At 42.6% G+C, this 16,492-nt stretch overlaps 1 protein-coding gene across 2 annotated transcripts in view; it reads left to right on the forward strand.

The window, feature by feature from the left end:
• The window catches only part of RETREG1 (reticulophagy regulator 1), a 144,356-nt gene that overhangs the window by 105,109 nt on the left and 22,755 nt on the right, over positions 1-16,492 (forward strand). The window contains exon 1 of one of the 2 annotated variants that reach the window (XM_004059020.5): positions 3,480-3,920. The exons of the other annotated variant lie outside the window; for it this stretch is intronic. Within the exon in view, the coding sequence (XP_004059068.3) occupies positions 3,886-3,920 (35 nt within the window). The 5' untranslated portion in view covers positions 3,480-3,885. Of the gene's footprint in view, positions 1-3,479; positions 3,921-16,492 lie in introns of those variants that run through there. 2 annotated transcript variants of the gene reach the window in all.

The following is a 16,492-nucleotide window of genomic DNA, read 5'->3' on the forward strand; positions in this document are numbered from 1 at the left end:
TACTATATGATGAAATTGCAAAGGAGAATAAAAATGCCCATTTAAAGTATATTACTAATATTAAATGGAGATACATTTGGAAAGAGAGTGTATACAGGAAAATTTAAAATGTGGAGGTATCTGGTCCCTGGGGCTTCTGCAGCATGTGTAGGCTCTGCTGGAGTGGAAGGACACCCAGCCAAGGCATAGTGACCTGGAGGTGACTCCTGCCACTGTCACCTGCAAGTCACCTGACTTTGCCGTGCCACAGTTTCAGCATCTAAAAATCTTGGTGATCACTTCTGTGGCACTCAGGGTCTCTCCCACATCTGAATTCTGTGAGTCCTTAAGTTCTAGATGTCTAGTAGGTTTCAGGTCAGTGAGGAAACCCTTAGCACCTTAGTCCCCAGCAGGGTGAAAGGTGCCATCTGGGTGAAGAAGCCATGTTAGGCCTTCAGTGGGGGGACACTTGTCGATTGTGTAGCTACACTCGGGATCTGTTGTCTGTACTGTCCTTGTTTTCCCTCTGATAGGGTTTGGATCTGTGTCCCCACTAAATCTCATACTGAATTGTGATCTCCAGTGTTGAAAGTGGGGCCTGCTGGGAGGTGATGGGGGATCATGGGGGTGGAGTTCTCATGAATGGTTTAGCACCATCCCCCCTTCATACTCTCTCTTGCTCCAGCTCTGGCCATGCGATGTGCCTGCTCTCCCTTCCCCCTCCACCATGATTCTAAGTTTCCTGAGGCCTCCCCAGAAGCTGAGCAGATGCCAGCCATGCTTCCTGTACAGCCTGCAGATCCATGAGCCAATTAAATCTCTTTTCTTTATAAATTACCCAGTCTCAGGTATTTCTTTATAGTAATACGGGGCTGGACTAATACACCATCCTCGTTCCTGTGAATTGTAGGAATTACCACAAATATACCTAAAGGGGACTCCATGGTTGGAACAAGCAATTTTAACATGCATGACGGGGCGCTAAAACAAAGTACTGGTGCTCCTTGACCTACTGTGGGGTTATAGCCTGAGAAACCCATCCTAAGTTGAAAATACTGTAGGTTGAAAATACGTTTAATCCATCTAGCCTACTGAACATCAAAGTGTAATCTAGCCTACCTTAAACATGCTCAGAACACTTACATCAGCCTATGGTTGGGTAGAATCAACTGGCATCACAGTTCACTGCAGAGTACCGGCTGCCCACCCTCGTGATCATGGGGCTGACTGGGAGCTGAGGCTCCTGGCTGCTGCCCAGCTTCATAAGAGAGTACCCCACCACATGTCGCTAGCCCAGAAAAAGATCAAAATTTAAAATTTGATGCACAGTTTTTGCTGAAAGTGTATTGCTTTTGCACCACTGTAAAGTCAAACAGTTGTGAAGTTGAGCCATCCTAAGTTGGGGACTGTCTGTAATGGTAAATATTTCCGGTTGGTAATAGCTAACTCATCTGTTATAGCACTAAATCAGTTCATCATCCTTTACAATTGAGAGGCAGGTCTCAGGGATATATTCAGTTCTGTGGTAACCAGCAACTAAGATCAACAACAGTTATGTTCAGGTATGCAAGAAATAGTAAGCTAGAAGCTCAGGAGAAAGAAAAGGTAAAATTCATGGGTTAGAATGATCAAAGCTGAAAGTTAGGTAAGAGAATTAGCCTTTTGTGTTGATTAGGTGTTTGTTGTTGTTGTTGTTGTTGTTGTTGTTCTTGTTGTTTTTTCGAGACAGGGTCTCACTCTGTCACCTAGACTGGAGTGCAGTGGTGCGATCTAGGCTTACAGCAACCTCCGCCTCCCAGGCTCAAGTGATTCTTCTGCCTCAGCCTCCCGAATAGCTGGGATTACAGGCATGCGTCACCACGCCCGGCTAATTTTTGTATTTTTAGTAGAGACAGGGTTTCACTATATTGGCCAGGCTGGTCTCGAACTCCTAACCTCGGGTGATCTGCCTGCCTTGGCCTCCCAAAGTGCTAGGATTACAGGTGTGAGCCACCCCCCCCAGCCAATAAGGTTTTGTACAAGTGCCAAAATATTATCATTGATAATATTTTCAGCATTTCAACTTTTCAGTTATTTAAAAACCTGGAATTTCTAATAGTATAGCACATTGCCCTGCCTCTGACAGGCTCTTGTACACCCCGACCTTCAGAGCTCAGCCTATGACTGTTTGCTTTTAAGTCCCTGGTATTTCAGTTGTGTGTCTGAGTAACCACACCCGGTTCATCTTAGACTTTGAAGTGTCTAAAATGTTAGGTCTTGCGTAAAATATGAAATGCCTTAAGGAATTGTTAATTGTGAGATGCATACATCACAAAATAACTAACACTATCCAAAAGAAAGCAGATATTATTTGTTTTGACATTTCTTTAATGTGGTAGAAAGTCACTTTCACACATACATATGGTAAAATATACATTAAATATAGATAACATGCTAGGATTAGCTATAACATAACAACAGAATACACAGATTTTTATTTTTTTATTTTTAAAATTTATTTTATTATTAGCTTTTTAAAGAAACAGGGTCTTGCTCTGTCACCCAGGCTGGAGTGCAGTGGCATGATCTTGGCTCACTGCAGCCTCCACCTCTGGGGCTCAAGCAATTCTCTCACTCCAGCCTCCCAAGTTTCTGGGACCACAGGAGCATCCCATCAGGCCTGGCTAATTTTATTTTTGGTAGAGATGGGGTCTCATTGTGTTGCCCAGGCTGGTCTTGAACTCCTGGGCTCAAATGATCCTCCTACCTCAGCTTCCCACAGTGCTAGGATTACAGGCGTGAGCCACAGCACCTGGCAACACATTTTGAAAATAATATTGTTTCTTAATAAGCAGATCTTACTTTCTGCCATCCCTAACATTCCTAGTCAAGAAAAAAAAATGGCTTCAACTTTTTGTCCAAAGCTTTCAGGATATATTCCTAAAGAAATCTCAGTAATATTTCTTCTGGCCTTTTTGAGAGCAAGATTTGAAGGGATTTTTGTCGTACTCTTTTAAAAAAGCAAATGAGGGATGGCTCTCTTCAGTGACAAGCCAAACTATGAAAACATCCAGACCCACAATCCTTCCTGTGCCAGTGTCAGGCTGCCCCTAAGGACAGGGAAGTCCTGGGGAGAAAGCATTTTGCCCAGATGAACACGTGAACTCAACATTCGTGTGCATGCTTCCGGTGAGTTGAGAAATCTAGATGACCCGAAAAGATTTTCTTGCAAAGCAATATCCCTCAAAACCCCATTGCAGAATGGCTTTTGTTTTAAACCTTTTTGAGTAAGGGATCTTTTTGCTGAGTGGCTAGGCGTTCTCCAAACAAACCCCCCAACCCTCACAGGTACAGCCTGTTTTGCTGTCTGCTCTCCAACTCCCTCCTGTGACTTGAAGGAGGAGATTTGATAGCCCAGGGTGATGTTTCAACCTCCTGTGGCCACTCCACCCTTAGGTGGGTGCCTAGTCATGCCAGAAAAAAAAAAAAAAAAAAAAAAAAGCTGGGGGAAGAAAAAGGGCAGGCGGGCCTAGGTGAAGTCATCCAATGAAGGTTACTGGCTGAGCAGGGACACCTTCTCACAGGACTGGAGAGAGAATGCGGGGCAGCTGGGCAGGGCTCACTTCCAGCCGCCTGTCACGGTACTGGGAGTAAGAGGTGACCTATTTATTTTTAGAAGGGGGCAGTGATAATAACCCAGCTCCTAGCTTCATTCAAGGGAGGCAGGCGCTTTGGAAGTTTGTAAACACCAACTTTCTGAGTAAGGGAGGAGGACTTTTTTTCCAAAAAGGAAAGAACGTCTCTACTGGGTTTTTTTCCTCCTGATATTCAGCATTAGAGTAGAAAAGAAACTATTGTTTGGCCACATTAGCTGTGGTTAGCAGGTGCTGCAGCCTTTGCCACTGTTATTATTTTTAAAGGGCAGAAATGCCTGAAGGTGAAGACTTTGGACCAGGCAAAAGGTAATTGTGATATATACGTACTTACTTATTCTTCAGTCTGTTTCATTGGCTAGTTATCTTTTTAAAAATATTATGACTAATTTAAAAAGGAGTTTAAAATGTAAAAATATGAAGAATGCAGTCCTTTAATTCCAGGAAACATAATTTTCTTTGGCACGAACTCACTCAAGAGAGGCAAATAACTTAATGTCCTCTTAAAAACTTATGCCAATAAGTGCTTTTCTTGAATCAGAAAGTGATGGCCTGAAATTTTTTAAAAAAGTGTTTCCCAGCACATAATATAGAATCTACTTGAATGTTTTAATGTTGAGTTTTTAACATTAGATGATAGTTGTTGGAAATCTAAGCTATTGAACATTTTTAAAAACCTATTGCATTTTAAAGATTTGTTAAGCATTTCTAAAGTTTAAACATTGGACCAATATACCATTTTGATATTGTAAAACTTTTTAAAACCACAGTTCCTATTGTTGAAAATGTGATTACTTGGGTTCCCTTTACAGGGAGTACATTAATTGTATCACTGTTTATATTAATATCTAACTCTAAGAAGGGGGAGATCAAGAGTATGGAAAGGAAGCAGACAATTAATTCCTGCTCATATGAGCATAGTTGTGCCCAGAGTGAAAGTCTGCATTTTAGCCCCATTGCTGTGAACAACTTTTGTATGAGTCAGTTAGATGCCTTCATTGGAATTCTAACTGGGGCCATTGAAATTTGGATATGAAGTAGACAGAACATTATTAAACAAGAAAAGGAGTTGGACAATTTTCTTGCCAAAGAAAGTGGAAACTGGTAACTCTCTAGGAACAAGGGCACCAAAATATATTTTTGTCATTGTATTAAAGACAAGCATCCCCTTTCAGCCATGGGTATATGGGGCATGTTTGTGTGTGTGGTAATTATAATCAGTTGTAGTAGACTCTGTAAAAGCTACTTTTCTCTAGTTTTCTAGTTTCCATTTTCTTACAAATTCCTTCCTAGTACATCAACATTATGTTGACATTTAATTGAACAATGAAACAACTTTCTACATAAAATGACACAGTAAACCAAGTACTTGAAGATGACATTTACAGAAATGCCTAGAGTGGGATATGGGTTAACTAGCTGGTTAAGAAAACATTTCCAGAAAAGTGTAAATGTCAGGTTCAGTTTCGAGATGGTGGGTTGATTTACTCGTATGTATCCCCTTCATGACATTTTAACATTTCTGGAAGCAGGACTTTTATTTTACTCTTGGCACCTAGGCACTCCCACCAGCTCTCTTCATAGAATTTTCACAGAACAGGCATTTTTAATACATACTTGTAGAATGAAATGTATTGATAAGCTATTTGATATGTGCAGTACATATTTATGGGGCCTACTCATTTTAGAGGTTGAAAGAAGGGAGAGATTTGGCAGAAATGTGATTAGGGTTGCTTTAATTAAATGCAATATTTTCACAATTAAGTAGTAATTATTGATAAATATTTTGAACCACCAGTTTGTGATATTTACTGAACAAACATAAGAATTTTTTTCTAAGAATGCTTTACTGGTTAACAAGGGTAACCAGATAAGAGTGTATAGATATTATATAGCTATACATTCACATAACCATATATTATACACACATATAGTGATTATTATTACCAAGGATTAGTAATATATTGGATTGAAAATGAGAGACTCCCCATCCTTTGAGGTAGCATATTCCTGTGCCACCTCCCCCTACTACCTGTAGTTTTAATTTTGATAACTTTAAGCTTTTACCCATTGGTGGTTTTCTATGCAGTATACTTTGTCTTACTTCATACATTTGTTTTTTCCCTATCTGTGCAGAAAGAAGGGGCATCCCAGACAGGGAGAAAGTTTAGAGCTAGGCTAGAGATAAAAGATTACAACTGGCCTGGTGCCGTGGCTCACACCTGTAATCCCAGCACTTTGGAAGGCCAAGGCAGGAGGATCCCTTGGGTCCAAGGGTTTGAGACCAGCCAGGGGGTGCTGAGGTGGATCACCTGAGCCCGGGAGGTGGAGATTGCAGTGAGCCATGATCAGACCACTGTCCTCCAACCTGGGTGACAGAGTAAGACCCTGTCTCAAAAAAAAAAAAAAAAGATTGCAATGGAACAGGAATTTGACTCTTGCTACCTTCGAGATGAAATGCCATTGGACAAGTCTTTGGGTGCCTTGTCTGAAAGAGAAATAACTGTTGGAAGTTGTTTATCTACTTACAAAGTACATTCTTAGAGCTTGATTGCAGCAGGTTCTAGTTGAGTCTCACACTGAGGCTTTTTCATGTGACTTCAGTCCCATTTTGGCACTTGGTGTCCTAGATTGCTCTGGAACCATCAGTGAGCTAAATCTCAGTTTCGTTTTTAAAAAAATCAGTGGAAGCCAAATGCTCCGCAGCTTCATAAGTGTATCCAGGTGTAGGGCCCAGGCATCCAGGGCAGACTGCCATGTGTGCCCTGGTCTGATGGCCCCGAGGCACCATTTGATATTCACCAAATGGACTTGGTGAACCAACGGCCTGAGAGGGGGCAGGTCCAGGAGAGACCCCCTTCCTTGTGGTTTATCTTATGTCAGCCATACGTGGTATTAGTAGGAGCTTCTGGAGACTCCATGCCCTTTTCCAAGGTCAAGAGACGAGGGGAGAGGGTGAGCCTGAATGGTAATCTGAAGCAGGCGAGGAAGGCAGAAGCCCAAACAGGGAGCCTCAGGGGCCAGAGAAGAAGGAAAGAACAATGGGGGCAGCGACTAGGATAGCAGACAGGGTCAAGAAATAGGAGGAAACGTGTACCCTGGCCAGAGGCCTGGCTCTGCAATGGTTCCTTGGCCCCACCTTGGAGCCGGGCCCTGGGAGGGCCTCTGAGGCCTTCAGCAAGCAGCCTGGGCTGAGGGGTGTGGAAAGGGGGACGGTCTCTGTTCCAGCTGTCCTGAAGGGAGAGGGACCCTAGGCACCAAGACGGAGCTCTTCATGCATCTTCTTGTGGAAGCGCTTTCCAGGTAACTTCCAGATAATTGTGTTCACATGTTCATTGCTTCACTTGGTAGGGCTTTATGGCGCTCCCAATGTCAGCCAGCTGCGGTGCCAGGAGCTAGGGTGATGTCAGGCCCCTGCTGTCACGGAGCACACAGCCCAGGTGTGGAGACAGACCCCAAGGTGAAAAATAAGTAAGCAAGAGTATTTCAGATAGTAGGGGCTGAGGAAATGAAACTTAAAATGGTCGTGTGGGAGAGTACCTGGCGTGCAGGCTGGGGGAGGGGATTAACAGCAGAATGTCACCGGCTAATCCAGGCCCCTGTGAAACATCCTACTGGACTTGTCATATAGTAAGGACTGAAAAGTTTGTCTGCAAAGGCCACTGAGTCCGTACAACTGGAATTTAGTAATACCAGTTTTGCGTCCTCACAGGCCTTTTGTGATCGCTGGACTCCGGAGCGGTAGGGCTGCCGTACATTTGTGTTCCGGATGCACGAAGGTGATTGTATTTAAGATCACCAAAGCACTTTTAAAGCCGAAACATCATTCGTAATTGCACTAAATTTTATTCTTGGAAGTTTAAAAGAAATTGACTTAAATATATTCTGCAATCCAGATGTTTTAATAATTCAGATTAGCCAGATTTTAGGCTTAATTTTACATTGTTGACAAAGCCTATTGTTGATACTACCATTTCTTTAAAAAATCGGGTGAGGAGGAGAAAAGCCTGGCACAGGAGCCTGACCGGGGTGCCGTTGGGATTCCTGTGAGCCAGCGTATGTCAGCTTTTGTATGTTTGAAAAGGTCGTATGTGGCCTTTGGTTTTGAAACAGGTACAGAGAGCTGAAGTAAACAAAGTTCACACAGCCGTGAAGTGAGGGAGTTGCGATTTGAAGGCAAGTGGCTGACTCCTGAGGAGCCTGTGCAGTTAGATATGTACGTATATAGCTGTTATGTGCTGGCGATACCCCGGGTGTGTTTAGTATTTAGGAGGGCAGTGTGGGCGCAGAAAGGTCAGTAGGGTTGACACCCAAGGAGAAAGGAGAGAGTGGCTGAAGTGGGAGAGGTACATAGGAGTCCTTCACTGGGTCGTGTAGGCAGCGGTGTGATGGTGAATGTCATGGAATCTGCTCTATGTGGTAGAGAAAACCTGATCTTCAGCATTTGCTGATTCCTGTAGTGTAAATACTCCCACTGTGGTTGATTTCACATCACCACTTGAGGTCACTAAAAGTGGAGCTGGAACTATTCACAATAGCAAAGACATGGAATCAACCCAAATGCCCATCAACGATAGACTGGATAAAGAAAATGTGGTACATATACACCATGGAATGCTATGCAGCCATAAAAAGGAATGAGATTGTGTCCTTTGCAGGGACATGGATGGAGCTGGAAGCCGTTATCCTCAGCGAACTAATGCAGGAACAGAAAACCAAACGCTGCATGTTCTCACTTACAAGTGGGAGCCGAACAGTGAGAACACGTGGACACACGGAGGGGAACAACACATACTGGGGCCTGTTGGGGATGGGTTGGGGGGAGGGAGAGCATTAGGAAAAATAACTAATGCATGCTGGGCTTAATACCTAGGTGATGGGTTGATAGGTGCAGCAGACCATCATGGCACACCTTTACCTATGTAACAAACCTGCACATCCTGCACATGTACCCTGGGACTTAAAATAAAAATTAAAATGAAAAAAAAAGTGAAGCTGGAAAGAGAATCAAAATATTGGCTCTCATGAGCCTGCAGAGGTCAGTCCCAATATACCACTGATTGTGGGCCAAGATAAGAGTGAGCATTTAATTCTAACTGTGCTGTGGCTCCTTCATTTATATATTCCTAAGGTATAATAGACATTCAATAAAAGTTTGTGGAAGGAATTAGTTTTCTTTTCTTTTCTTTTCTTTCTTTCTTTTTTTTTTTTTTTTTTTGAGATGGAGTCTCGCTCTGTCGCCCAGGCTGGAGTGCAGTGATCTTGACTCACTGCAAACTCTGCCTCCCGGGTTCAAGCAGTTCTCTGCCTCAGCCTCCTGAGTAGCTGGGATTACAGGCGCCTGCCACCATGCCCAGCTAATTTTTTGGTATTTTTAGTAGAGATGGGGTTTCACCATCTTGGTCAGGCTGGTCTTGAACTCCTGACCTCGTGATCCACCCGCCTCGGGCTCCCAAAGTGTTGGGATTACAGGTGTGAGCCACTGCGCCTGGTCTATGGAATTATTTATTTTTCTTCTACTCTTCTACCATAGTCATGGAAAATGTCTCTTAGATATGGAAAATGTTTACCACTTTTGAAATCCTATTTTGTCCCAGCTGGGCTAATATTTAAAATTGATTAAGAACATGTAGAACAATGCAATCTTTTTGATGCAAGAGAGTTTGTTGAGTTTGTTTTGCGTGAGATATCTGAATCACCAGTTAATAAGTGGTGTTGCTTCCTAAACCCTTGCAGTGCCCCAGTGAGCTTCCTGTAATCACACCCCTGTGAAAGCTGATTTCTGTTTTATAAACACAGAGTGACTAATTCTTTGCTGCTGTTTGTAAAATGCGATGAAGGTGTCTCTGGTTTACCATGCCCAAGGAGGGCTGCAGCTGCTATGGTTGGCCATGGGGAGGGTCTGTCCTTGGTGACTGACAGGACAAAAGCCTAATTGTGTGGGCTTACCCTTATTCCCAGCCTCTTCTCTCTTTATGGCAAATCTGTGTCTAAATCCATTAGAGCATCTTGCTGTTTCTCCACAGTGGGCTAATCTGGGTCCTGCAGAAACTATGTGGGCATGAAGTCTTGCCTGAGGGCAAGTCTGGTACACTACTATTCATATATTTTAAAAACAACGTCTCTTTAAAGAATTTTCCCACTAAAGGATGTTATAGCTGTTCATTTGGGAAGATAAAAATAGTATTGGGGAAAAAATATAATGGCGAACAGATCAACTGTAATCTTAATGCCTCGAAAAAATACTGTTATACTCTCTTCTAGTTCTTCCTGGATATATTTTCTTGGCAGAGTTATAATAAGTATCTCATATGTACAATTTTGTCTGCTGCTTTTTTCTCTCAGCAGCATTTCTCAGTGGCATCTAGACATTTTGGAAGCATTTTTAAATGGCTGCAAAAATATCCTATCCTTTGGATTGACCCACGTTTATTATTGCCTGTTTCTTAAGGCCTGGGCCCAGAAGCTGGGACAGCATCAGTCCCACCATATTCAATTGGTCAGGCAGCCCAGGAGCCATGATTAGAGGGGAGGGGACATAGAGCAAACTTTCCCTTGGGAAGAATGTCAAACAAATTGGGCTTTAATTTACAACTAACTGAAAGAGAAAAAAAATGCTTACTTAGGCTGGGCATGGTGGCTCACGCCTGTAATCCCAGCACTTTGGGAGGCCGAGGCGGGTGGATCACGAGGTCAGGAGATCAAGACCATCCTGGCTAACATGTTGAAACCCCGTCTCTGCTAAAAATACAAAAAAAATTAGCCAGGTGTGGTGGCGGGTGCCTGTAGTCCCAGCTACTTGGGAGGCTGAGGCAGGAGAATGGTGTGAACCCAGGAGGCGGAGCTTGCAGTGAGCCGAGATCACGCCACTACACTCCAGCCTGGGCAACAGAGTGAGACTCCATCCCCCCCCCCCCCAAAAAAAGCTTAATATTTATAGCTATAAAATTTTATCAGTTGTTAGTGGAAAGGATATCTCTGGTAGTACTTGCCATCTGGTGCTCTTTTGTGCTCTTAAAAAAATGCAGGCCAGGCTGGGCACGGTGGCTCATGCCTGTAATCCCAGCATTTTGGGGGGCCGAGGCAGGTGGATCATTTGAGGTCAGGAGTTCAGAACCAGCCTGACCAACATGATGAAACCTTGCCTCTACTAAAAATACAAAAAAATTAGCTGGGCATGGTGGTACATGCCTGTAGTCCCAGATACTTGGGAGGCTGAGGCAGAAGAATTGCTTGAACCTGGGAGGCGGAGATTGCAGTGAGCCGAGATCATACCACTGCACTCCAGCCTGGGCAACAGAGAGAGACTTCGTGTCAAAAATAAATAAATAAATAAAAATAAAAAAAATAAATAAAAATTGCAGGCCAATGAACTCTCTCTCTAACAGAATGATGCGTAGTCGGTTGATAAATAGCTCTTCTACATGGAATCACTTTCCAGTTAATTGAAGCTTGCATTTTAAAGTGTAAACACTGAACGATTTTAACCATTTTAACCATTCTGCTGGGTCACTGTGAGCATGGGTTTTAGAATGATGCAATGCTGTTTTTACTCCTGGCTGCAAATCTCAGCCTTAACCAGGTACTAGCTGGGTGACCTGGGGTAAGCTACTTAATCTCTCTGAATTTCATTTTGTCATCAGCAAAATGGGGATAATAATACCTACTTTATAGGTTTGTTTTATAGATTAAATATGGTAAGCCATGTTAAATATTCACTTTAGTGAATGGCTCATTGTTAAGTCCTCAAAAGTAGTTGTTAACAATAATAAATGTATACATAAGTTGTACATTTCCTTAAGCAATACAAAATAGGTCACACTGAGTGGAAACACCTTAAACCATCCGTGGTTTACCCCTAGAGAAAATCCTGATTGCCAGACATAATATATAGGGCAGGTCCTTAACGTGTGGTCTACCCACTCTCTCTAGGTGGTAGTCTCCTCTAGGGGGTGTGCAAAGTTACCTGGGGCCCCTTTTCAGGAGAAGCTCCAGCTCCCTAAACAGCTCCGGAGTGCATTCCTGGTTAGTCTGGTCTAGAGGATCTGTGGGCTCTTTGTGGTTTGTTCAGCTTGTTTTGACCCTTCCTAGGATTGCTTTAACGCACGTGAACATTGATATTATGCCATGGACTGTGCCGAGTGAAAGTATTTACTCCTTAGGGGGAAAGCAAGGATGTCTGCCCAGTGCATCTTATAGAGAGATGAGTACCCACACGGCGAATTTCAGGCTCAGGACATCCATATGTCTTTTGTGTAGTTGGTTTGCTTTAGTCTTTTGAGCACTCTGAATCTTCTGACTGGTCCTATTTCCATTTCTGATTGAGCCATTTGGAGGTTTGGAGCTAAAATTTCAGCTCTCCTCTAGCAAGTGTGTAGAACCCTCTGGAATGCACTCCTGTATGGTCTTCTTCGACATGACATTATTCTTCTTCTTCCCTTCAGGTTCTTTAGCCTCACAGTCTCTCATTCACCCATTCTCTCATCTCTCTCTTTGCTCTCCTTGTACCACCACACCAGTAAACTGCCTTCTTAAAACCACGGCACCTGCTGTCTCTGAATCCCAAATTGATAAAGGCATGCGGCAAAACCTGGATGTAGCAATGCATTGCAATTCATCTAGGTCACAAAGCATCCTGAGGCAGAAGTTGGGCAACGGTGGTGTAGGGAATGTCCCAGCTGTCCCTGGGAGAAGCCCATAGGCTCTGTGTATATGTCAAGAGGACAGTTGTGTTGCTCCACTTTGTATGGACAAGCTCACCCTCTTATTAGGGAGACAGAAGAAATGACAGTCTTAAAGGGAGGCTCCCATGGTCTTTCAAGCCAGGCCACAACCTCTGTCCTGCTTCAGCCTCATTTTTGCAGAGTTGGCCTGCCCTAGGTGTAATTGTTACCTGCTGGGTAACTACCATGGAGAGTATAAAAGATGTTGCTCTGTGGCCCTTAGTTGTGTCAGTGGGGGGCAGGGAGGCATTACCAGATTGCAGATTCTTTGCTTTGGAAGGGAGGATTGCAGTTGTGAATGTCTGATATGGGAACAGTTGAGGGAAAGGGTCGAAGCCCAGAATGTTCTCTCACTAGTAGCAGTGATTTATGAAGGGTTGCTATGTCCCCAACATGCAAGTGTTTCATTGGTGAAGCCTGGCACTCCCAGAGGTGGGCAGACACCCACACATGATGGTGGTGGTGGTGAATGAGTGTCACATGGTAATTACCATCAGGAATGGCCTCCTTGCTAGCCATATAAACAAAACAGGAGGAGCTGTGCACGAATATTACTCTGACTCAAAGTGACATCGCCTGGTGATAGTTTGGTTGAATTGTAAGCAAGTGCTTCATTTTGGAAAGAAAACAAAGCCATCTATTGGTGCAGAATCTTAAAATGATACCTCTAAAAATTATAAACTCTATTTTACATAAGGTAAGGGGGTTATGAATGTGTTTATGTTTCTTAGAAATTACTAGTTTCTACTGCTTAGAACATTCTCTCCAGGAATTGCAAATTATATGGCACATATATGTTTCTGGAGTAGCTTATAACATTAGTGGTGGATAACTTTCCCTCAAAAGTAACTGGGATAGACACTCCATGATTGAAGTAAACGAAATGTTAATTCTAAATACAGTCATATGCCGCATAAGGACATGGTTGCCTATGTGACAGTGGTCCCATGAAATTATACTGGAGTGGAAAAGTCCCTGTTGCCTGGTGATGTCTTCATCATCCTGTCCCTGGGTAGGCCAAGGCTAATGTGTGTGTTTGTGTCTTAGTTTTTAACAAAAAATTTTAAAAAGTAAAAAAAAAAAAAAATCAGAAGTTAAAAATAGTAAAAAGCTTATAAAACAAAGATAAAAAGAAAAAAAAATTTGTACAGCTATACAATGTGTGTTTTAGGGTAAGCGTTATTACAAGAGTCAAAAACTTTAAAAAAATGGAAAAGTTTATTAAGTAAAAAAGTTACAGTAAGCTAAGGGAATTATTAAAGAAAAATTTAAAGAATTTAACTCAATAAGTGTACAGGGTTTGTAAAGTCTACAGTAGTGCACAGTAATGTCCTGGGCCTTCACATTCACTCATTGCTCACTGACTCACCCAGAGAAAGTTCCAGTCCTACAAGCTCCATCCAGGGTAAGTACACTATATAGATGCACCATTGTTTTTCTCTTTTTTTGAGACAGGGTCTCACTGTGTTGCCCAGGCTGGAGTGCAGTGGCATGATCTTGGCTCACTGCAGCCTCGACCTCCTGGGCTCAAGTGATCCTCCTGCCTCAGCCTCCTGAGTAGCTGCAATTACAGGCATGCACCACCATGCCGGCTAATCTTTGTATTTTTTGTAGAGATTGGGTTTTGCCATGTTGCCCAGGCTGGTGTTGAACTCCTGAGCTCAAACAATCCATCCGCCTCGACTTCCCAAAGTATTGGGATTACAGGTGTGAGCTACTGTGCCTGACCCCATTTTTTAAAAATCTTTTATTCTGTATTTTTATTGTACCTTTTCTATGTTTAGATGCACAGATACTTACCATTGTGTTAAAATTGCCTGCAGTATTCAGTACAGTAGAGTGCTGTACAGGTTTGTAGCCTAGAAGCAATAGGTTGTACCCTATAGCCTCGGTGTGTAGTAGACTATGCCATCCAGGTTTGTGTAAGTACACACTGTGGTGTTCACACAATGACAGAATAGCCTAATGATGCATTTCTTAGAACATATCCCCATTGGTAAATGATGCATGACTGTAGTCATAGTTTCTCCATTCCGAAATATTGTGAAAACTTCCTTTTGGAAACATAGTTGTTTGTGCTCAGGAAGACTTTGAGATAGACTTCATTATAAAATGAATGCATAGAGAAATTATAAACCTAGAATGAATTGACTTGCTTGCTGAAACAAGAAGAGATTTGCTCAATAAACTAAGGTACAACAAACATTGGCACTGATGATAAAGGAGGTAACTGATAATCCTCTTTTTTGGGCATAGGAGAGGGGAAAATTGGAAGCTGTTGTGTCCCATAAGGCAAGTGTTGAGGGTTTGATGACTTCATTCTCTCATGCCAACTCCTATAAACTGGAAATGGTGCCTGGAGCTCTAATAGGATCATGAGGCCTTGTTGGGAAATTTCTGGAAAGAGTGCTGTGACACATTAGTGTGGTCTGCCATGCATGGCAATGGTGGAATGTTACATGCCTATCCCGAGATGAGGACAGAGGGTGATAATCTTTCTCTTTATTTAGATAAACTTTCAAAGACCTTATAAGTGGTCAGTGATGTTGATGGGACCTTGAGTTTTATCTCCCCCCGACCCCTGTTAGTTACCAATGTTGTAAAGCTTATGACCTTGGCAACTTTACCTAGGAAAATCTGAAGGTTAGGTGCCTCCCTGCTAAAGCCTGGGTTAACTGCTAGGCAGGGGATATTTTAAGATCAGAGGAAAGCCTTTGTCATTGTAATACTTTACATGTCCAATCTGACATAGCAGCTTTGCCGGTAGTGTGACAAGAAATTGTGTGCACTTATTTCACTTATTGTTAGCCAAAGGACAATTTTTCATCTAACTTCCGTAGAAGAACTTGTTTCATCTGGAAGAGAATGGGCTTTGGAGGCTGGTGGATTGAAGCTGGAGACTGGGTTCTGATCCTGGTCGCCTCTTCTTAGCTGTGTCTGCTTTCTTATCTGGAAAATGGAGGCATTTTACCCACCTCGTCAGATTGTTGTGAGGATTAGAGATAATAATAAAGCTCCTAATGTCATGCCTAGCACTTGGTGTGTGCTCAATAAATGGGAGGTGCTATTAGAGTAGAAGCTCTCTTAATAGTTCCTAGTAGCTTGCAGAATTAGTGATTTTCATCACCTTTGTATAGCCATGTGTCTGAACCTATGACACCCTGAACTAGCAGACTCCTGTGCCTGGGCCCAAATCCACCCTGCAGCCTGATTTTGTATATGAAGTTTTATTGGATCACAACCATGTTATTTCATTTTCATATTGTCTATGGCTGCCTTTTTGCTACAGTGGCAAAGTTGTATAGTCAACAAAGCCAAAAATATCTACTATCTGGCCCTTTAGTGTCTAACGGCTTCTACCATTTGAGTTGTGTGCTTGCTGAGTCAGTTGTGTTTATTCTCAAATCTCTTTGTACCCATTGTTTCCATTGTAATTGCATAAAAGTATGTAAACTGATGAAATAAGGGATCAAAAAGAGAATTGTTGTGACAGATTCTGTTGGTTGTTTCCAAATGCCCAGCTTCCCTTTCTTTTTTGGGTAATGGAATTCTGAGTTTCAGCTGGGTGGTGGCCACCAGCAATTGAACTATTTTTCCTAGGCTCTCTTGCAGGTAGGCATGGCCATGTTTCTATGTTCCAGCCAGTGGGAGGTGAATGGAAGTTGCACAGGCAACTTGCAGGCCATGACTTTAAAGAGAAAGGGGAATTATCTCGGCTTCTTTTACCCCTTCCTGCTGGTGGCAATGTGGATGGGGCAAGGTCCATGGGGTGGCAGTGTGATTTGACAGTGTCTGAGCAATGAGATGGAAAGGGCCTGGGTCTCCGACATTATGGATGTCCCATATCAGCCTGGGACTTCTATGCTCTGCTGTGACATAAGGGAGAAATGAACTGCTCTCTTGTTTAGACCACTGTTGCTTTGACATTTGATATGATAGGAAAACCTGTATTGTAATACATATAACTGTTTATGAAAATTAAGTCAAATGCATTGGAGAGAGTAAGTTGCTAATACTACTTTTTTTTTTGTTTAAGTGTGGACAAAACTAAAAAGGTTTGGGGGGATGAGCAGAAAAATTTAGAATGATCCTTTATTTGGGTTTGACTTCTGTCATTAAATTCTTGCTCCTTTTTTAAATAAATAAAACTAGAAATCA

Source organism: Gorilla gorilla, chromosome 19, assembly GCF_029281585.2.
Source record: "Gorilla gorilla gorilla isolate KB3781 chromosome 19, NHGRI_mGorGor1-v2.1_pri, whole genome shotgun sequence".
Classification (NCBI taxonomy): Eukaryota; Metazoa; Chordata; class Mammalia; order Primates; family Hominidae; genus Gorilla; species Gorilla gorilla.